Raw genomic sequence first — 23,476 nt, 5'->3', positions numbered from 1 at the left:
CTGAAAGGGCTCGTCCAATAATAAAGCTTGTGTTAAGAGTACTCATGCCATATCGTTTCCGAAATCCAGTCATTCAGTTGAAAAAAATGAATTTATGTACCCTTTAATGGGTCGGAGATGCTTTAATCTGCCTGTCACATACTTTGCAAAAGCCTAATATACCCTTATTGCTCTTCGCGAACAGGGTATAAAAATGAGGGTATAAAAATCAACATGTTTAAATATATTTAGAACATATAGCAAATCAATTGGCAAATTGTTTTACTATGTCTTTTTTGCGAAAACTATGAGTTTTAAGAAATATAAACAAGGAATTCTAAAAAAAAACCAAAAAAAAAGAAAAAAAAAGTGAATTCTTATTTTTGTATTTGTTTTATACTGCAATATAAATGGAAATTATTGAATGAACTGATACGCACATCTCTAATGACATACAATATGTACACACTGGACTGAAAAGTGCGAGAGAAACCTGAGTTGACAAACAAATGAATGAAAAATCTAACAACAGGCCGCCAGTCAGCCTATTGAGCCTATTGTGGAATTCCCGCCAATTGGCCAACACTCACGTGTTTCCACATAACAACATACGAGTACAATTCACCACTGTTTATAGCTTGTCACACCATACTCTTCGTTTGAAGAACAAAAGAAAATAGGAAAACTTCTAAGTTTTCTTTGCTGATTATTTGGGCTTAAAGCATTTAACAGTTCAGTCTTGTGGCGGCTCTTGAAATTGTTGAACGTTTGGCTATTCGCGTTGAAAAATAATAAAAAGAAATATAAAATAAAAATAGTGCTCCTTACCAGGAGCCTGCAGCAGAGTCCTGCAACAGTTCATTTTACATTACACAAAAAATAGTAATTATAAGCAATAAAATACAAAAAGTGGTCCTAATGTAAACACAATACGAATGTGATTCGCATAACTGAGCAAACAAAATCAATAAAATTTGCAGCCAAAGCGGAAAGTTACATTTTCTGTCATGCAAATAAGCATATTTTTCATAAATAAATGCAAACACAATTTATATTCAATTTATTTGTTGACGACGAGTAAAGTAAATAAATGCACAGACTGACAAAATTGTGTATCAAAATAAATCGACAAATCAAATTTGTGCTATTTGCATTTTAATGAGCCGCAATTAAAAATATTAAACTGTAATGTCAACTGGCATTTCACAAAAATATCAATTATAGCAAACAAGAAATACTCCTTTTCAATTAATTAACACGGCAAATAGTGTGCGTAAGTACTCAACCCATATACTTGTACGTATTAGTGTGCATGCCAGTAGCACTTGATTTTTGAATTAATCATGAAGCTAAAAGTGTTGAGTCATCTCATTAAGGCATCATATTATTTATAGTAATGGTCAAATTCGAGTATACATCGCATCAGTTAAAGGATTTTTTAAGAATCACTTATAATTTTGTTTTCTTTTTATGGGGATATATTATATATCAAACATTTTATTTAAGCCAATGAAAACATCTGGAGAATGTTTCTACGAATCCACAACAATTAACACCTACAGATATTTTATAAGTAGCAAAGCTTCACAAAAACAAAAAAAAAATTAAAAAACTGTTTATTTTGTTATCATTTAATTTTTTTTTTTTTTTTTTTTACATATATACAATTTATTAAACTAGTTTTCTACTACCAATATGGCAGCTTAAGCTAGTTGAAAGTTTGGGAATACAAAAGTTGTCTATAGTAAGCATCTATAGGACGCACTTATATCTATGTACATATATACAATATTTACAATGTTTTACATTAGAAATGAAATTATATTTTATGATATATATTATATATTTTATACAAGGGATCTTGTGGGGAGATCCTTTGGATGGCACTTCTTCAATCTTCTCTTCTTAGGTTTGGACAGGAGCCGCCTCGCTAGTGCGTATTTGTTAATTTTTGCAACTAAGCTTCAGAAAAACAAAAAAAAAAAAATTAAAAAACTGTTTTTTTGTTATCATTTAAAAATTTGTAAATGTCAGTATTTTTATGGAAAAGTTTTAACATGCACCCTAAAAGTATGCAATTATTTTTGTACCCTATACTCAAATGGTTGAAGGAAGCAACTCACATAACGGTATAGTATATTATTGAACACGGTGGAAATATGAGTCAATATAACCATGTCAGACCCATCTCCTCATTTCCTAGGTCCAAAAAAGGAAAGTTTTTCTTCGGTGCATCTCCAACTTCGTATTTGTTAATTTTTGCAACTCTTGCAATTTATTTAGTTTATTTGATATGTTAAGGCATTTTTGTCAGTAAATGTTCACCATGCTCTACCAGCAGCTGGTGGTGTTTTTTCTCAATTCTGAAATTCACACACTTGGCACATACTTAAAGACACAAACCCGAAGAAAATGTATGATATTGAAACTGTACACAAAAATTTGAGCAATACATTTAATATACCCTTAGATAAAGGGTAACACTAGATCTGTGCGAATGTGCATACGTAACACACAGAAGGAGACCTCCCAAAATACAGAACTTCTTTATTACTATGACAAGACGAAAACAAGAGAGAACGTCGAGCAAGCCCGACAGTGAAATACCCTGTACCCAGGTAAACTTCCGACCCTGAGGTATATGCGCCTCTAGCAGAAACAAAAGGAAGAAGAAGAGCGAACTTGATGCTGCAGAATGCTTCAGAATATATATACTTTATGGGGTCGGAGATGCTTCCTTCTGCATGTTACATACTTTGCACAAACCTAATAGACCCTTTTTACCCTACGGATACAGGGTATAAAAAATGTCAAAGTTATCATAAAATTTAATAATTGTCCAACCTAGGACAGATTAAAGATTTCAAAAAAAAACTTATTACTTTTTTGCTTCTGTTTGCATGACTCTACCATTCCATTCTTGTGTTTTTTTTTTTTTTTTTGGGTACGCTTTAAAAGTTATTTAAATGATTTTCACTTGTGCCATTCGAACTAATCGTTTAAATATTTTTTAAATTTATAATCTACTCTTAATCTATCACATAATCAAACTGATACTATCCCAATGGATAATAATATTGACATCGACATTTTGAACCCATGTTTTAATCTCACCCAAAAATATGTTTAACATATTTAACTGAAGAAATTATTGAACTTTATGCCATCAACGACTTAATCGGACTTAATGTAAAACCTTGTTTTTCCAAACTATTGCTTTCGTTCCTTAGTTCATTTAGTTTTCATTAATCGCTCCTCTCTTACTCACAATAACTTCCAAGAAGCGCTAATGGCCAGTTGCCACATTATCTGACCCCCATGAACTTTGTCTCTTGCGCATTATACGATGGTTATCATAAAAAGACTTGTACTTAGCACTTATAACACAAACAGCCACAACTAAGTACGATTATGTTTAACAAAAACGACGACTTTTGCAATCACAAGTCTCGAATGGCTTTCAACAGCGCATTGCGTATCGAGTTGCCTTCAAAACAGCTTGCCCGGCGATTTCAGCGCCTTGACTCGTGGCCATTGAGCCCACATAATCACACAGCCAGAATAGCCCAAGCGTCAGCCCCTGCCGCCCTGAACCCATGCCGACTAATAGGTATCGAATTTTAATGACCCACTTTCGGGCTCAAGACTATTTAAGTTTACAAGTATTGGTTTGTGCTAATTCTGCAACGGTGCACCGGGCAAATCCCAGAGCACACAGAGAAATAAGTATGCCCAGTGAGAAGAAGAAGAAGATGAAGCAGAAGAAGAAGAAGGGGGTGTGGGACCAACGACAATGTGCCGCATGGCCGGTCGAACCGAAAACTACGTATTGTCAAGGAAACAGCAAGCGAGTTGGCGGGCAGCAATGAACGCCTTTGTAGGGCTTCTATTACCGGCGGGGTAGCCGTACTGGCTGCATCTATGTATATCTGCAACATAGCGCCTGCCTCAACGTTCAACGGCACGGTCGGACCTGAGTGGCAAAAGCAATATCAAGAATTAAACAAGACACTAAACAGAAGTTAAACGAATAAAACCAAATTGTATGCCATCGCATAAAAGTCTTTACCCGTGCGGCGGCTTTAGATGTGCTCGTAAAACAAAATAAATTTATTTTCCTCTATGTGCTTCAAATTTTGAGTAGCACCGCCACATACAAGTAGATAGTGAATGTCAGTCCGTGTGCTTGCAAAGAGGAAAAGGCGACGAAAATGAAACTAAATAAAAACGAAATTAAAAGAATTAACGTGTGAGTGCAAGCAAAAAAAAAAAAAACAAAACAATTGAAGGCAACACATATTCGGGGTCACTTGTTTGAAGACAAAATGGAAAGCAATTGATGGAGAATTCACTAAATTTAGGACATTGCCTTGACAAACAGAATTCGATGACCATGTTTAAGCAATTAACGCATGGTTGGGTTGATTCCAAATCATGAGTTTGCATGGATAAAACAGCTAAAAAATTAAGAATACATATTGTATCTTATTTACTGAGTTATGCCATACTTGTAGAATACAATGTGAAAAAAACTCGAAGCTCAAGACTTTCACAAATAAATATAAAGCTATGAAAGCTATTCATTTCCTGAAGGTTAAAGTAAAAGGCCAGCCATTAATCCAAAAGATCATTTTTTTTATGAAACCAACACACAGATTTCAATGTGAAAAAAAAAATTTTAAGATCAAGACTTTTAAAAATAAATGTAAGTCTATGAAAGCTATATATTTCCTGAAGGTTACAGTAAAAGTTCAATCATTAATCCGTTCTTTAAATCATTACATTAAATACCAATAACGAGTATTGGCCAAAAACTAGAAAAATTATTGACTTTTTGTGACTTCAATTCGATTTACATCGATTTGCATTTTTTATTTACATTAAATTTCAACTACTTGCTGCGCCTTTTTGATAAAAATAATATAAATACAATGGATTTATTTGTGCTGTACACAATATTTCTGAATAAGAAATAGTGATTGAACACACAGATTTAAAGAGACCATGTCTTCCTATAAATAGTGTCTTCCTATAAATAATGTCTTCCTATAAATCGATGATATACTTAGAAATTAAAATCATACAATGTAATCATTAGAGGTGTTATTAAAAAAGACTACAAAATAATGATTTTTTTTTTATTCATTCTCTCACAATTTAATGATTAATTTTAAATATTAATTTAAAAATTAACCAATAATCATTATTTTTGAGAAAACAAATAAAACTTATAAAATAATGATTATTCATTGACTTTTATTTTTGTTCAAAGCTGTAGTTTTGTCTTTCTCATAAGGATTGAGGACAAAATTTATACAAGTATATATCCTTAATCAGTGAGTCAAATTTTAAATTATGCGAAAGCGCAGAATATTTATTAATTATTATGGACCGCAAACCACATACGAGTATATGCCTACGCATGCATCCATATGGCGAAGGTTCCATCTAAAAATACAAGTATATGTATATTCTCGTACATATGAATGCATAATTGGAACATAAAATACCAAAAATATTTCATTGTACAACATCACTACACATACACCCTGGCACCCAGACACACACACACACTATATGTGTAGTAGTATGTATGTTTTTATGTGCGTGTATTCATAGCTTTTCCATTCCTTCACTTGCAGGACATCGTTATCCAGGCTGAATAGGATAGGAAAAGAGCAGACGGTGTCCAGGAGGAGCGACCACAATTCAAGGCGCCTGGCCAGAAATGGCCCAACGTAATCTAACACTGCCAACGCCCACCGCAACAACAATAATGCTGTCGTCACCAGCAACAACAGCAACCACAATGGCCGCAACTACAACAACGACGCCAACCACATTTTTTACATACAGTATACCAGGCATGGACATTGCGCCGGCCCCATTTATATTCACCTACGTTAGTGAATTTTTATCGCTTATCACGCCCGAGGAATTGCCATTCGGTAAGTAACGGGGCTGAGGATGAGAATACGTGTATAGCCACCAGTGGCCTAGTTTATCGTGCCTGTATACGACATTGTGTATCCACACTTTCGACGGACTGCGAACATCTACCGGAATTATACTTTACCATCATCATTTACATAGAAAAGATGTCATATTCTAGCAATGGTGGCTTTATAATTGTGCATTAATTATGAAATATTTGCATACAAATTCAGAGTTTGTATGTAACAGAAATAATTTTATTCTTGTCCAAACAGCTCTAAAACACTTTGACCCTTTTAACAAGGCCCATTCGTTTGCCTTATCATGCTTATTAATCGTCTATGTTTACTAAGAAAATAGACTAGAAGTATACTTGTAGTCTTTCCAGTTACATATCTTCTCAAGTTCATTGATGGTAAGCTTTCTTGTTTATTTTAAGCTAACAAAACAACTTATTTACCTTTAAGACTTTTAGGACAAGAAATATTTTTGCCAAGTATCACACATGGCCATGGTCGGCTTAGTTCATGGAAATATCTTTAAAATCTTTTCTGTGAGATATTTTTAATAATTTTAGATCTTTTTTAGTGAACTTTTACATTTCAATCAATGTTTTAAATCAATGCAGAAATATTGAAACTCTAAACGAGTCATATTCATCTCAATATTATTATTGTTTTTATATATTTTTTTCCAATTACCTTGCTTTTTGTGCGTTTATCGATTAAATCTATCGAGTGTTAATTAAATACTTAATTAAATTTTTTTTTAAAAAGTAATTTCTAACCTAAAAAAATTTTATAAAGTCTGAATTTGCTATCCTTTTATCTAACCATGCATGGGCCAACAGAATTAAGCTAAAACCTATTCTGCCTTCAGTTAAAAAAATCTTTTCTGTGAGATTTTTTTAATAATTTTAAATCTTTTTAGTGAACTTTTACATTTTATACTCCAATCTGTTTTAAGTCGATGCTGAAATAATGAAACTCTAAACGAGCCATATTCATATCAAAATTATTAAAGTTTTTATACTCTGTACATGAAATGTACAGAATATTAGGTTTGCGGGAGCTGAAAAATGTAACGGGCAGAAGGAGGCGTGGCAGACCCCACAAAGTATATATATTCTTGATCAGCGTGACAAGATGAGTCGATCAAGCCTTGTCTGTCTGTCTGTCCGTCTGTCCGTCCGTATGAACACCTGGTCTCAGAGACTATAAGAGCTAGAGAGACCAAATTTTGCACAAAGATGCCTTATGTGTGTACGCTATACGAGTTCCCCCACTTCCCCCCTATGGGGGTTTTCCCGATTTTCCATTCGTATAATCGCCTATATCTCGGAGACTATAAGACCTACGGACACCAAATTTTCTCTCACTCCCGTAATTCTTGGAATTTCGAACTCAAATTTTGCAAATACCCCCAGTTAGTTATTATGTGTCCGTATGTCAAGTTTCACTATGATAGACCGATTTAACAAGAAGTTATAGCCATAAATATATTTGCTGCTGCAGCGCTGCTCAAGCGCTGCCCGCGACTGTTGTTGATGTTGCTGTTTTGTTCACTGCTAACATGTTTACACAGACACGAATATACGAGCATATACATACATACACTCACATAGACGCAATATATACCCTTTACGTGAGTTCGAATACCGAGAACGGTAAAATCGATAATTCTATAATTATTGTGAACATATGTACAGAGTATTTCAAAGTCGGGACACCCGACTTTAGCTTTGTTACTTGTTTTATATATTTTTTTGCACTCGCGGACAGATAAAAGAACAAGCGGATATATCTATATCGATTCGTCTTGTTATGCATATTGTATATGTACCTTTAAGATACATATGTTCTCCAAAATCTCCTTCTGCCTATTACATACATTTGCATACCCTTCGCATAGTCAATTAAATGCATACATTTTCTTGTTCAAACAAGGGTTTTTAAAAACAATTTTATATAAATTGAATGCATAGTCCGCTTCAACTTAGAATACCTAAGAACTCCTCTCGTTAATCCGGACTTAGTTTTTATCCACTATTCTTACTTTAGTGGTGTGAATGGGCTAAGTTGGCCAAGAGAGTACTGAATTTGTATTATACTATGACATTTTTGCGTAAATTTTAAAAGCATACATTTAAATTGTTTTTCTTTTTCTACTAAGCCATGTTTTTTGGAACTGGCCATTATTAAATATGTAAGTCATTCCGGTGACAACAAGGCTGACAGAGGCATCAGCTAGATGTGCCCTAGTTCCAAGAAAAAAATGCGCAGCTTCAAAACACTCAGCCCCATCACAGGTCATTTAATATTCTACGCATCAGTATGAATTTATGAAAAAAATACACAAATATATTCCATTCAAAAAACGAGGACGCCGGCAGGAACTGCCGGTTGCCAACCTAGAGGGGCCTACGCCAGTCTCAGAGGTGTCCAATGATCAGATGTCCCATGAGCAGAAGGTGATTAGCTTTATGCGGAAACATGGCGTGAAAGAGGATGTAGCGCGCTACTATCTTAGCTCAAACGGCTGGCTGTTGGATCAGGCCTCGTTAAGGTATGAAACCGAAAATGCTGAAGGTGTGGACAGTTCCAAAGATGTCGACAATTCCAAAAATGCCGACAGCAATGTAAGGATAGACCCGAAGGGCTTGGAATCGCTTCAGAGCCTTTTAAGCCAACACGATGCTCACAAATCGGAGGAAGAGACTGAAAATTATTTTGCGGGTGGTTCGGAGACGTCGGGTCAACAAATTTTAGGTCCAAAGGCACAAAAACGTGTCCACATGGACACCTCAACACCGGCCATTACCTCGACAGACAGTATGCGCAGCTTACGAACTTGGGGTCATGGTGAACGTCTGGGCAGTGCTCATCCCATCAATCCTCCCTCAACACGGCCACACTCCAGCCCCGTAGAAGGCCACGAAAGTGATTCTGACATGAGTGATAGCGAGCATAGAATTGTCATATTGCACCTTTGGGCGGAAGGGTTTTCACTTGACGACGGTTCTCTGCGTCCGTACGATTTGCCCGAGAACGAGCGTTTTCTGCGTGAAATACTGCGGGGCCAGTTCCCCGAAGAGATGAAACAATATGGCCACCGTATCGATCTTTCTGTACAAGATCACACCAATCAGTCCTTCCGCCACTTGTCGCGCAGACAGTTCATGGGCTCAGGCCGCTTGCTGGGCAGTCCGACGCCAGAGCTTTCTGTTAACATATCGACGATCGAATTAACTCAGGAGCAGGTTCTACAGGAGCAGGAGCTTCTAGCCGAGCGTACACTCAATTTTGATGAAACCGCACCCATAGTGACTATACAGGTCCGTCTAGCTGATGGCAGTCGCATCTCAGCACGCTTTAACGAAACGCACACCATTGGCGAACTCTATCGCTATGTGCGAATATCGAGGCCTCAATACTCCAGCGTGGAGTTCGTCCTGATGACAGCATTTCCACGTGAGACCCTGGATGAGAGAGATGAGCGCACATTGGCTAAAGCGAATCTTAAAAAAGTGCTGGTCATACAACATATCAACTAGTTGCTTTTACATCAACATCAATAAATTTATTAGTCGTTCATAGAAATAAACAAAATTCCACCTGCAAAGAAATCGAAATTGAAGAGAAATTGAAATTTATATTAATATTGAATCATTTGAAACGGATATAGTGGCTTAGAAACCTGAATGGAATGAAATCAGAGCTTTATAAAGAACGCTTTTTGTTCGCGCAGACAGGAATACTAATGGCCAGGGGGAACACTTTGCAAACACAACTACTCTTTATCCCAGGCAATATACAAGTATAATGCTTTCTTATTCCTGTCTATTCGCTTACAAAAATGCTCAACTTGAATTAATTGGTTGCAAGTTAATAGAAATTATGCATATAAACATAACCTCTTAAGGTTTATTCTCATAACTTAGCCCAATTTCAATATACTAGCAAATTAAATTTTATTATTGATAACAAAAAAGGAAAATAAAAACTGATTCTTCAGTTCACAAAAATGTACAAAAAACATTACCAAGTGGGAAAAGATAAAAGAAGATTAGATTAGAAACCACTTCACTGAAATTTGACTTGAATTGAAATTAAAAGATATGTGCAAATCTCAAAACTCGTTTAGAATAAGCCAGTTTTTGAAATCCGTATGTAAGCCAAAACGGTGCGTTATCGTCGTGAGTCCAAACAATTTTTTTCTTACACTGATAAAAAAGTTGCATAGTATAGACGAATATTTTCATATTAAATTTAGTGTTCTAAAACTAATTCATAATAACAAAAGAATTTTAAAATTACATTCTGTTAGAAATGGTTCTTTTGAAAAATAAATAAAATATGCATCATGGAAATGTCAATGTTGAAAAGAGTAAAAAAAAAGTAGAGTGGACAAAAAAGTGGAAAAAACATTTTAGAATTATTAAAATCCAGACCACGTCTCCACATTATCACTTGTGATTTAATATCGACACACTTTAAATTTAATATTTTTATATTAAATTTCAAAAGTGTGCACACTTCATATTTGTTAAAACACGCAAAGGTGCAAAATCGATGGTAAAAATAGTTAAATCTACGCGTAAATATTGAAATTTTCGTGGTTTTTTTATCAGTCTACATTTACGTTATAAGTAGTAAGAACACAAATCTCTAAGGTGTAAAAACTCATTGCAAAAATTTGCCAATTCTACGCACAACACACTTTGTGGAAATATTAAATATAAAATATAAATTGAGTATATCTTTTCTAGATTCTATACGCGATGTCCTACATAATAATGTCACACTGCTCGACTTTGCATCAAATGTAAGTTAATGTGATCCTCTTCGTCCGCAAAAATGCATACTATATACGCGTATGTATGTATGTATGTATATACTTATGTCGCACACCTATGGCCAATTAAAACGTACTATAAATGACATTAGCTTATGGATTACAGGCCATGAAAATCGAATCGGGTTTCATAGCAATAATCAGTATATTCGCCATACTTGCCCTCGTCCCGCTGATTGCAACTTGTGCCTGGTGCTGCGGCCGACGTGCCATTGAGGAGGAGGCAGAGATGAGTCGCAACGCGCCGGTGCATATACGGGACGAGGCATTCGAGGAGAGTCTGAAATGCCGCAAAAGCGCAGCAGTTGTCACGCTCTGGATTGTCTTCATACTGCTCACGTACGTTTTAGAGACTTGCATGTTAGTTTTTACACTTCAATATATATATATTAACGTCGGGACGTCTGCCCAACACTTTGCAGCCTGAGCGACTTTTGCATATTTTATGCAAACAGTCGCCTGTCGACTAGCATCGAGATGACACCCGAAATGGTCAAGTCTGCTGTGCACGACGTCGAAGCCTTTCTAAAGGACACGCATCTACAAATCAAACACAAACTGGATAATGGCTTTCATGTTTCCGTTGAGAAAGTCGTCAAAGACTTGGAAGGTCAGTGGGCGGCTCCTCCAGCCGAGTAAAAGTTGTGCATTATGCGACAACTTTATCGCCAACTATGGCCGCAGAGCACATTTATAGTTTTCGATATATGCTAAAAGTTTGCGCTGCTCCAGTTTTATGCACTGTATTTTGAATTATTGTACGCTTTCCATACTGCCTGCCCTGCCCTGCCCTGCCCGACCCTTCTACCTTCCAAAAGTTCGCCCATTGCCATGGTATATGAGAATACGCCTTCAACTTGCTCACAACTCTCTCGTACTCAATTCTTTGCCTGCCCATAGACGTGGATATTCTCCTTGGCGAGCCAATTCAAGCGGAAATATCTGCACACACTGGCCTTGAGCTGGCATATGATTCATTGACGACACTTAGCCTGGGTAAGTCTCTGTTTTAAGTCCACCACTATGTTCACACTGGCTTTGTTTTTGCGCTGGACTACTAGGAGTGAATGCGGTGTACACTTGACCCCAATTCCCTAAGCAAATCTCAAAAAGAGAACACAAGCTGATAACGCGATTGTCGATAGAAAGTAGCTATATACGTGTGTTTCAAAGTAAACAGGACGTTTTAAAAATAAATGTAAATACAAGTATCAATTTATTTTATTCAAAATAGTCTTCTTGTACTTAATATACTGCACGTGCGAAAAATATGTATGTCAAAGAAATTTTTACATGCCTTTTGGATGGCTTCTAAGTCCACAACTCCTTGCGGACAATACCCTTAGAATCACGTATGTCTTCTTTTTTGACTTATCCAAATGAAATTTTTGTTTTGGCTGTATTTATTTATTTATGTCAACAAACATATGATTGTCGACATAGGAGGAAAATACATCAAAATTATAAAAATCATCTTATAAACTAGAAAAGCCTAAGAAGGAGAAATCGAATCAAATTACAATAATATCTAATTAACGCCTCTTACCCCGTCTCACAGCCAAGTGTGGTCAGAGGCGTCAATAAATCTACCAATATAAAAAAAAAACTTAACAGAGAGAAAAAGCTTAGAATTACTTAAAAGTTAATTTTTAAAAAACAAAAAAACAAATATTTTGAACTATTCTTTCTTTCACCAATTTTGTGGATCACCATTTATGTCCTCACAAACAATCACAGCCACAAACTTGGCTTATCAGTTGACGCGTTTTCGGTAGATTTGCCCAATTTAAAACAACACTTAATATTGGCTCTTTGTTACTTTGTCAACGATAACTCAATTTTCAGTAAAACAATTGTAATGTAATTATATTGTAAGTCGGTAAGAGATAATATAATATACCTTTTCAACCAATTAGACACCACCAAAAAATGCCCTCTAACTATTTACTTTGGAACGCACCTTGTAGTACAGATTCAAAATTGTTTAAAAAATTGAATAGCAACATTTTTTTGATACCGACATTAACGTCAAAATAACTCTTATATTATTTGATTTCACTTTTAATATTTGCAATTTTTTTAAAGAACTAAATAATAAGAATAATACTATTCGAGAATTACATAAAGTATGCTATCAAAATAAAAGAAAATCTCGAGTTTCTACATTTTACAAGTTTTTAATCAACTGATTAATAAATAACAAAAATCATTAAAATCAGTATTCAATATATTTATGTACATACGACTATAAATAAAGATTTCCAGGCATCAACATATTGGTTGTCAATGCAGTTAGTTCCCATAATTGCTCCAAATACATTCATTGAGACTCAAAATCACGCTCGAAATACATACTTGACATTGTCAGAAGCATACTTTTTTCAAAGCAAACAATTCCAATGCTCAATCTGCAATACAATGATAACTAAACTTAACACATACGAGTACGCACACACACACACACAAATATGTACTAACAAATGGCTCAATGGTAAATATCAGACTAGAGCTGGAGCACAAGAAAACTGATTGTTTGCGCACAATTTCATTATGAGAATGCAAACGGCAAACATGACGCCTTCCAGCCAGAGAAGGCGCCCAAAAGCATGCTATACGTACACGTATATGTATACTCGTATATAAATGCGTCAACAAGGAAAGTTGAAGCTGCAACAAGGCAACTGGCAACATCCGCTGACAACTCGACACAAGCGCTCGACAAATTCCAAAACGAAAAGTGTATTATATTTTCACAATATGTAATTTAGAGGAGTGTGTTGAGCAAACGGCAAAATAAACGCACAGCAATAATATTTTCATACATTTCTTGCATTCCTCATTGCACGGCAGCGAACGCCGAGCTCATCTATCGGGTCCTGATGCTGCAGGAGACGGTTGGCCGGGCACTAAAATTGTCCCAAGAGGCGGCGGCACGCATGGAGGAACTGCAGATACAGCTATCCGTGTTACAGCGCCAATGCACATACCGAGATCGACCACTCTGCGATACATTGCGTATACGCAGTTTTGAGGAGAACGGGGTCGTGGATGCACTGAAGACGGTGAGTTGGTGAGTTGGTCAGCCATGGCTACAATAAATGCTGACTGGAGCTTTCAGGGGTCACTTGATTTCGTGCTAAATTTAATCTCACTCCTTTTTCTTTTATTTTCTTCTTCTTTAATTTGTTCTCTTTCTTTTACTTCACAATTTTGCCTGCCATTGCCGGCTGTGTACGCAATATCTTATTTCCTGTGCCGTGGCTACACGTTGGGTGACAATTTGTCAGCTGCAAGAAGACCAGAGCATTTTTCGTATGCGCTACTTGGGTGAAATTGAATTTGGTGCCACTGTCAAAAATCTGACGTCGGAAGTTGGTGTGTCACGTTCCATTTTCAGCAATTTCCCGCAACAAGTTAAACATGACACGGCATATGAGCGAAATTGTAAGTCCAACAACTACAACACCAAAACTAGAAAACATGGTAAAATATAAATGAATCATGGACATAAGAGAATGACACAATTTTCAATAAAAATAAAAAATGAAAAGTTGTAAGCGTCAATTCTTAAGAATACATTAGAGATGAAGAAAATTGCAAAATATTAGATAAATTATAAATCAGATACATACAAGTATATAAATACAGCTGAGTCGACATATTATGCGCCATAAATATGCTACCCCCACACATTATATTTCGATTTTTTGGTAAAAAACAAGAAAAAATAAGTTCACATAGAAATAGATAAAAAGATAAATAAATAAATAGATAAAAATATAATTAGATAAATAAATAAATAGATAAATAAATAAAAAGATAAATAAATTAATAGATAAATAGATAAATAAATAAATAAATAAATAAATAAATAAATAAATAAATAAATAAATAAATAAATAAATAGATAAATAGATAAAAAGATAAATAGATAAATAGATGAATTGATAAATTGATAAATTGATAAATAGATAAATAGATAAATAAATGAATAGATAAATAGATAAATAGATAAATAGATAAATAAATGAATAGATAAATAGATAAATAGAAAAATAGATAGATAAATAGATAAACAGATAAATAGATAAATAATAAAGAAGCAAATGTAGTAGATACACGGGATACTTAGATAAATATATAAATAGAAATATATAAATACTTGAAAACATAAATAGCTAAAGAGATACATAAATAAATAGCTAAATAGATAAATTAAAATAGATAAATACCCAATCAAACACTCCTTACACATTGAAGTCTTGAGTTTTTGATAAAAATAAAACCGTCATAAGCAAATGTCACTCAGCGGAACACACACATCTATTCCCGAACAAACATTGCATGAGTTGCTTGTGCTTTTAATTACGCCTGCTCCCCACAATAATGTGACATACTGAATTCAAAACTCAATTATGGGATCAATTTAAACGTAAAACCCAATCAATAACACACAAGTATATGTACTTTGTAACGAGATAAATATAATATATACAAGGGATACTTAGATAAATAGATAAAAATACAAATAGATAAAGAGATACATAAATAAGTAGCTAAAGAGATACATAAATAAATAGCTAAATAGATAAATTGTAAAAGATAAATAGATAAATACTCATTGAAACATCTAATACATTGAAGTCTGGAGTTTTTGGTGTTTTCAGTGGAACACACACCCTTAGTGTATACGCGTATTACTTTATTGTTTGGACCTGAAATCGATTCCCGAACAAATATTGCATAAGTTGCTTGTGCTTTTAATTACGCCTGCTCCCCACAATAATGCGACAACCTGAATTCAAAACTCAATTATGGGATCAATTTAAACGTACAATCCAATCAATAACACACAAGCGTATGTAGTTTGTAACGTTCCCCACCTGTGCATCCCTGACAGACGCAATTTCCGAAACAAACATGCCAACAGGGCTACGGCTGGCCATCGACAAGTTTAACTCGATATTAATTATTGTCACCTAGGTCGCAACATTGACAAACACACACACACACACACACCCACACGCACACGCACACACACGCAGATGACACACCCACAATAAAACACAAGCTGACCATCTAATTGAATTGCTAAACTTTCACGCAGACACACTGGACCAGCTGGCGAATATTCGCCACCGAACCACCGCCAATGCTCAATTGTTGACAGCAACGGTGAATAGATTGCTGACGCGGTTGCAGGGCACCTGGGACTCAATGCAGCCGGCCTACAACGAGCTAAAGGACTGGGCCAACACCTACTGGAGTCTAGGCTGGATAGCGGCGATGGTGATTGTTTGGGTAATGCTCTTCATGCTCATGTCCTACTGCTGTTTTCTGTGCGAGTCGAACACAAAGTCGGGCGTGGTGTTCTTTATAGCTGTCCTGATTATTTGTCTGGGCAGCGTAGCCCTAACTCTCTACGGCATATTCTCACTGGCCATTGGCGGCAACTCCCAAGTATTCCTCTGCCGTTCACTCTACGCCGACAACAATTACGAGCTGCTGGGTAAGTTGTTTGATAAGCCGGGCTATGTATACGCAAGGGAACCGCAGACGGGAATTATTGGCGAGCTTCTGCGACCGGCCGGTGTCAATCGCTCCGTCGTCAATGTGAGTCTCGGCACGGCGCTCAGGTAAGTGTCATTTAATGCACAATTGTGGCTAATAGAATATGAATGTTCCTATTTACAAAAGAGCAGCCCACATAGCCCCAACCGCCCAATCCACCGATAACCTAACGAATTATAATATCCAATTACTTTGATACTGTACGTGCCTGTCATTTTGGTAGTCACTGTGTAAGCATGCAAATATGTGCTAATAATGTACAGCGCAGTTCAAGCGAATAGATCAGGCGTAGCTATAGCGTTTAACGGGTCGTATACATTAAAATACAAATAAGGTTGCGCATCTGCATTGTGAAGCAGAGCGGTTTAACATTTAGGGTATTGTAAAATAGTTTTTCTATAAATTAAAGATTCTCCTGCTTCTTGAAAAATAATGTTGCATTTATTCATTAAAGCACCGAAAAAACACTAAATTCATTATTTTATAAACAATAAAAACTAAAAAAAAGACAGTCCGAAGAAGACTCACTTGCGCAGATATTTTTTGTGTAATCTTCTGATATGTATGTACTTGTAGATATCTGATGTGTATATATCCTATGTATAAATATATGATGTGTAGATATCCAAAGTTAAATTAGCTGATGAGTAAACATCTGATGTGTAAATATCTGACGTGCTATCATCTGATGTGTAGGCGTCTGAGATGGCATCTGAGGTATAGACATTTGACGTCTAAGCTTACGACATCTAAGCTACTAAAGCAGTCTAAAAATGAAACTCTTAAAATGCCTTTAAATTAAGTATAATAATTTATTTTTGATATAATGTTGAACCCATTCAAGCAAGGAATATTCGCATATCTAGCGCTTCCGGATTTGTTTCGAATCTTTTACAATTTGTTCAAGATCTGCAACGCCTATTTGCATGTTACGACGCTTTTCATAAAATATTTAAAACTACTTCCCAAGCACAATCACAATCACAAATTTGCACTGCCCAGCCAACCAGTCAGCCAACCAGGCAACTAAATTGTCACTGTAGAACTTATACGAGTAAAAGCAAAAACCACAACACACTCTGCACACTCACACAAACGCCTACCACTAGTATGTGGGTGACGCCGAAGAAGCTGGACGAGAAAGCCACAAAGTTTTGAAAACCCAATGAAATTTCCCAGCCACATAGCACTCAATTTTACGCAGATTCTTGATGCAAACCCCAACAGCAGCACTTGTAGCCACAAAATTTTAAGCACGATTCCAATTATCTGCACAGATACAAATGCGCATGCATGCAAATCTTTACATACATACATACGAGTATATGTATACATACATACTTGTATGTACGAGTATGTACACTCAAAAAAAAAAGTTCCAAAGTATAAATGAATATTTTCATATTCAATTTAATGATCTACTATTTCATATTCAAATCAAATACAATCAACGCAAATTTAACTAAACACACATTCAATTACTGATTTAAATATGAATACTTGTAATATTCAAAACAAAGTGTAAATATTTGTGTTTAAGGTGTGTCATACTCAATTAAATGTTAATATGGTCCATATTTAATTTAAAAATAACAAATAGTTACATTAACTACATTAATCCCATAATAAATTTTAATATTTATTTCATCTTTAATTTGAAGTTTTTAGAAGAAAAACATTAAATTTTAATATTTTTAATATCTTAATCGAATTCTTCTGATCTAAACTATATAAAAGGCATAAAAAACGTCAAGTTAATTGATAATAACAAACAAAAATTGAAAATTACTTTCTCCTAAAAAAGCTTCTATACAAAATATATGTATGTATAGTATATAAGAAATAGTGGAGGAGTAGACAAACAAGTGGGATAAATATTTTATAATTATACAAAATAAACCTTTGCAAAGATCTTTATTTTCCATTATTACCTTTTATTAATTGGCTTTAATTTATTCGACTGGCACGCACAAAAGATATAATAGGCGCCATTTTTTCAATTTTTTTACTTTGAAAGCTCACAAAAAGCTTCAGTAAAGTTTTTCAAATTTTTTTTTAAATTTTTTTTGTGTATGAGATATTTAGTTAAATAATTTAAAATCAAAAATATGATATATTCACATCGAAATTTCGACTTTATGCCAAAAAAAAAAAAACGACTTCTGGACCATTGTGCTTTGGCGCGAATGAAACCCACGCCCACATCATCACTTGTGATTTAATATCGACACTCTTTAAATTTGATATTTTAATATTAAACTTGAAATTGAAGTGTGCACACTTTATATCTACTAAAGTAGAACACGGTGGAAAATCGATGGTTAAAGTATTTAAGTCTACGTACGTGTAAATATTTAAATTTACGTGCATTTTTTTTATCAGTGTATGTATTGCATGCCTGTGCGTTTGTAAGTAGAAATGCAACCAGCACGTTAAGCTAACAAATTTCGTATAGTACCGAGTATGCTCCAAATTGGCCCGACAGCAAGTGCACAACGATGAATAACGAGGGCTAAAAGTTTGCTTTGACTAAACAAAAACTCTTTTTGGACATTTCCTTGCCGCCTCAAACGACGACGACTGCGACAACGACATCGACGACCAACTTAAAAATGCACATCAACACACTTACTTCCACGCACACACGCACACACTGACTTAATTCAACTGAACGCACGCATTGAAAACTCAATCATCATTGACGCACACACACACACACGCGCGTACACGGCGTATACGTAATGTTTGGCTAACGGACCGCACCGCACTGCAACTCCTGTGCACCACAGGGGCTGCGAACAAAATCAAGCATCGTACAATGTCTTTCAATTGGATGCATTCGTTAATACGACAAAAATAGCCGATTTGAAACAGTTCCCAAAGGTTTCGTCGGCCATCGATTCAATTTCTGTGTCGGAACGTACACTGCTCTCGCTGACTCAGGCCATTCAGAACATACTGGAGAACATGCTGCAAACGTCCGCATTTAATTTGACCACATATCGCAACAGTGTGGGTGCTCCCACGCCCGAGAAGGATTTGGCAACGTTCATTGATCAGATGCAGCGAGTTGCCCTCCAGGTGATTATCACCAACAACAGTTTTAACTGACTCTAAAAACATTTACCAATGGCTAGTCCAAGATTGAGTGCCATCTTGGACAGAGAAAATCTATAAAAACCAGTGTATTGCAACTTGTGCATTCTTTGGCAATTGGTTACAATACCAGAAATATTTATTTGAATCGATAACATTGCATCATTGGAGAGTTCAGTTCAGTTCATAGCTGCGGGGGAAATTGAAAGCTAAGATAGCAGAATTTGCAGAAAATAGAGAAAATATGAATTTAAATTATTGGCTACCATGAAAAAGACGATGTATCTTCCACAAAGCAGGTAAATACGCCCAGAACTTGAACTAAGCTGGATATCAATGGTTAAAGATTTTTAAAAACCATTATATTTGAACAAGTTTCAATTTTTTAACTATGCTAAGAATGAGATTTTGATGCCCACGAAGACACACTATTTAAGGTATTTTGTACATAACGTTATAGAATATATAATTATAGGAAATTAAAATAAAATTTAGACCAACGCCACATTCATTTTTTGCGAGTTCTCGGCTTATGAGCTCTTTGGAAAACATCTATGTTTTTTTAAGGAACGCAGTTTTTTTTTTAAATGTAAATATATACATACTTGTATTTTTTTTAAGGTCGCGTTGCAACTTAAACAATATATTTCGACTATGCCAAGTCGAATTCCAGACCATCAGTAAGGATGTCATGTCATTAGCCTGAATACCGTTTTTATTTCCATTGTACAACACGTTCAGCCATCTTCGAATTACCACATAAATTTTAAGAAATCATTGCTTCAATCTTGATCGGTTAATTATCTAACTATTTTAAAATATGTTTGAAAACCACAGAATTCACAATACAGTACCTACACTATATTTAAAATACTTGTATGTCATGTTGTTTCTTTGATGTTCGAGTCTAATTTGTCTTTATATTGACAGATAATTGTTAAATCAAGTATATATACAAATACATATCTATGACAGTATTGGCTTACATAAACGCTTCATTTTTTTGTACTATAGTCGTAATTGTTTACATATAGCATTTATTTATTTGGTCATGGGAAATGGAAACGTTAAATGCAATCGATTGAAAAACGAACTAAAGTAAACAAAAACTGTTGTTATAACTTAATAATGAACTGAATAAAGTTGAATGGAAGTAGAACGTGAACTAACTTTTAATTAAATCTCTCTTCCCCCATTTAGATTCAAGATGTTGCCACATCATCACGCATGACAACGCTTGGTAGTCGCTCAAAACGTTTACAAGCTTCCATCCTGCAGCCTTTGGAAAACCTTCAGAATGAGATATTGTACCACCTGACTGCGTTGGAATTGCAGCGAGATCCCTGGGCGAAGCAGGTCAACCAGACGCTTAACCATTTGAAGAATATACAGGGCTACCTGGAGAACAAGGCCGGTGAGATTTGCCACAATCAGACGCGCGTATATACGGAACGGTGAGTGTAGCCCAATTATCTGGCCACCCATCTGGCCACATGCCCCACTGTATCGGTCTAATTGCATCACTCTACTATGTGAGTGATGTCTGGGAAGCTCTCCATGTGCCCAACTGTCCACCTATCCTGAATGCATGGGTGTGGCTCAGCCATTCAGAATGTTTTGTTTTATTGGTGTTAGCTCAGTTTTCACAGCAAACAGACAAACAACTCAAACTTGCAATTGCACACAATTCGGTGTTTTATCAGATAATTGAAAGTAGTAATCGTTTTATATGGCTCGCATTCCTCCATTTGCATGTTATTTCTGTGGTGTAGTTGTACTCGTGTAATAAAAACGACAATACCCAGTAAATCCGACAGCTTTAAATGCAATTTGTTGGCTTCCCTGCAACATAGAAATGTTATTGGAGTTAAAATGCAAGCAACAGTTTCTGAGATTTATTAAAATTACAAGCAAAGCACAATCACACATTTTTATCATTAATACTTGTACATATACATACCTGTATATTATACAACAAAAAGTTGACAATAATACAAAATTCTGTGCAAAATTACAGATCCTGCAATAGGATTTAAATATTTATTGCAAAAAATAATTATTATGAACTAATATACAATTTTATGCCTAAAATAATAGTTCAAGATTCGATTCTGAGTTGCACAATTTTGAGAAAAATGTGTACAAGTATGTTATGTACATGTAGTATAAAGAACTTAAATTCACCTTCCCTCTCGCCTTCATAATTTCACTAGAGATGTGTGCGAGCATATTTATTAATTTGTATTTAAAGTTAATTTTTGCAGATAGTGCAGCCTATTTATTGCAGCACAAGTCACAAAAAAACAATTATTCTACAATAAACTTGAGATTGAAATTATTTATTAACATACAAAATTGAAGAAAAATTTAAAGCCAAACTAATGCTTAAACTATTCTATATTATTTCATTGAGTAAAAGAAAGTAAAAATATAAATATATTTTTGTGTAGTTCCTTTTATTAATTTTGTTCATTTATTTGGCCTCACTTTTTAGTTTATGATTAATTATTTCATATTTTATGTCAAATTATACTATAAATGTTTGTCAGGAGTTGATTTTTATTTAATTTTCGATAAATGGTTGAATACTTACATATACAAATATGTAAGTCTATATTATTTTTATTCCTTTTTATTTCTAAAACCAAATAGCGCTTCCTTCATTTACAACTTAATCGATAAATTGTTAAATTTTCTATAATGATTAAACAAATCAAATGCTTCCATAAAATTTAATAATTGTCCTCCTAAGGACAGATCTTAAATAAAGAATAAAGAATTTTTTAAAAATAATAATAATAATAATAATGTTTATTTTATTAAATTTAACTCTTGTCATTTACTCATATTTTATTTTAGTTAAAGAGATATATTTCCGTAAGAAACGCTTTACATTTGTGATTGGGTTTTAATTAATTAGAATGAGGAGAGAAAATATGTCTTTATTTTGCGAATATTTTGATTCTCAGGTAAAACAGATACACTAGTAATACACTATATTTTAATAAAAAAAATATATGACTAGCTTTCGAGTTTTTAATTGCTGCTGAAAATATAATTAGTCCTTTACTTATTCTTACTACTTTTAAACTTTCAATTTGAAACTTAAAGAACGTAGTTACAAATTTTTAAAAAAATGTTTTTTTTCCGTAATTTTTTCTATTTTTCGATCTTGCTATTAGCTTGATTTTTTCAAAAACGTCGAAAATTTTTGTAATTACTTCCACTAAAATTAAAATGGAAATATTTAGTGAACAAGTAATAATTTCAGTTATAGGCTATCTTAAAAGGTGGATAATTCTTTCAATTAAAATGCTACTCCATAATCTTCTATACACATCTATATTTAAACTACAGATGTCCTATCATAATTTATAGGCTGATTAATCAAGAATAGCTATAACTATTTTTCCCCAACTTGTTTGTGTTCAGCCTCAAAACGTATCTGACTAGCAGCCGTGCGACCATGGAATCCCAGCTCGGCGACACAACTACAAAGTGTCGTCCATTTTATGACACATTTGATGCCAGTCGGACCTTCCTCTGTCGAAATATGGTTGATTTCATAAATGCCCTGTGGTTCTTCACCTTTCTGACGCTGCTGCTCTGGGCCATTGGTACGCCAGTGGGTCTTAACCTAATTGGCATACAAACCCGGCTGAATGCCATGCAGGTGGCCCAGACACGCAGCAAACATCATCGCAGCGATCAGCGAAGTGGGAGTCGAGGTCGGGGACGGGAACGGGAACGCGAACGCGAACGGGAGCGGGAACGCCAGCAGCAGCGAACCCGTAGCAGTAGTTCTCGACGGGAACAGCGTGAGCGTAGCACGAGCAGCACGGCACGCGCAAAGCCGCCATTGTAAGGATTCTAGAGCTGAAAGAACAAGGCATACTTTTTATTAAACCTTCATTTAACTTTAGACGACGTACTGCCACTGAAGAAACGCTGGACATTGCCGATGAAGATTCAACACCCTCGAGACAGCAGCCACAACAACAACAACATCAGCCACAGCAGCAGCGACGTCAGGAGCAGAATC

General features: G+C 35.1%; 2 protein-coding genes across 2 annotated transcripts; both read left to right on the top strand.

The window, feature by feature from the left end:
* The first annotated feature begins 1,163 nt into the window (after positions 1-1,163).
* On the top strand, positions 1,164-23,299 carry LOC115623191 (prominin-2). Its single transcript, XM_030517417.1, has 12 exons — positions 1,164-1,252; positions 5,622-5,927; positions 10,682-10,737; positions 10,874-11,106; positions 11,190-11,377; positions 11,668-11,763; positions 13,618-13,829; positions 14,055-14,211; positions 15,875-16,403; positions 19,128-19,419; positions 20,635-20,888; positions 22,867-23,299. The coding sequence occupies exons 2-12, from the start codon at positions 5,708-5,710 to the stop codon at positions 23,297-23,299; spliced, it is 2,670 nt and encodes an 889-aa protein (XP_030373277.1). The 5' UTR covers positions 1,164-1,252; positions 5,622-5,707.
* LOC115623181 (NSFL1 cofactor p47) lies at positions 8,064-9,544 on the top strand. Its single transcript, XM_030517406.1, has one exon. It carries the CDS (start codon positions 8,255-8,257, stop codon positions 9,464-9,466), a length of 1,212 nt encoding a protein of 403 aa, XP_030373266.1. The 5' UTR covers positions 8,064-8,254; the 3' UTR covers positions 9,467-9,544.
* Positions 23,300-23,476: the final 177 nt, after the last annotated feature.

The sequence above is a fragment of the Scaptodrosophila lebanonensis genome, unplaced genomic scaffold, assembly GCF_003285725.1.
Source record: "Scaptodrosophila lebanonensis strain 11010-0011.00,11010-0021.00 unplaced genomic scaffold, SlebRS2 tig00000001-arrow-pilon, whole genome shotgun sequence".
Classification (NCBI taxonomy): domain Eukaryota; kingdom Metazoa; phylum Arthropoda; class Insecta; order Diptera; family Drosophilidae; genus Scaptodrosophila; species Scaptodrosophila lebanonensis.
This window is presented reverse-complemented; position numbering and strand designations above follow the sequence as displayed.

Bases quoted from the DNA above. Each gene is read 5' to 3' on its own strand.
- LOC115623191 (XM_030517417.1), top strand. From the start codon at position 5,708: ATGGCCCAACGTAATCTAACACTGCCAACGCCCACCGCAACAACAATA. The intron at 10,738-10,873 runs GTAAGTTAATGT...TATGGATTACAG, and splicing joins TGCTCGACTTTGCATCAAAT to GCCATGAAAATCGAATCGGG. The intron at 11,107-11,189 runs GTACGTTTTAGA...AACACTTTGCAG, and splicing joins ATTGTCTTCATACTGCTCAC to CCTGAGCGACTTTTGCATAT.
- LOC115623181 (XM_030517406.1), top strand. From the start codon at position 8,255: ATGAAAAAAATACACAAATATATTCCATTCAAAAAACGAGGACGCCGG.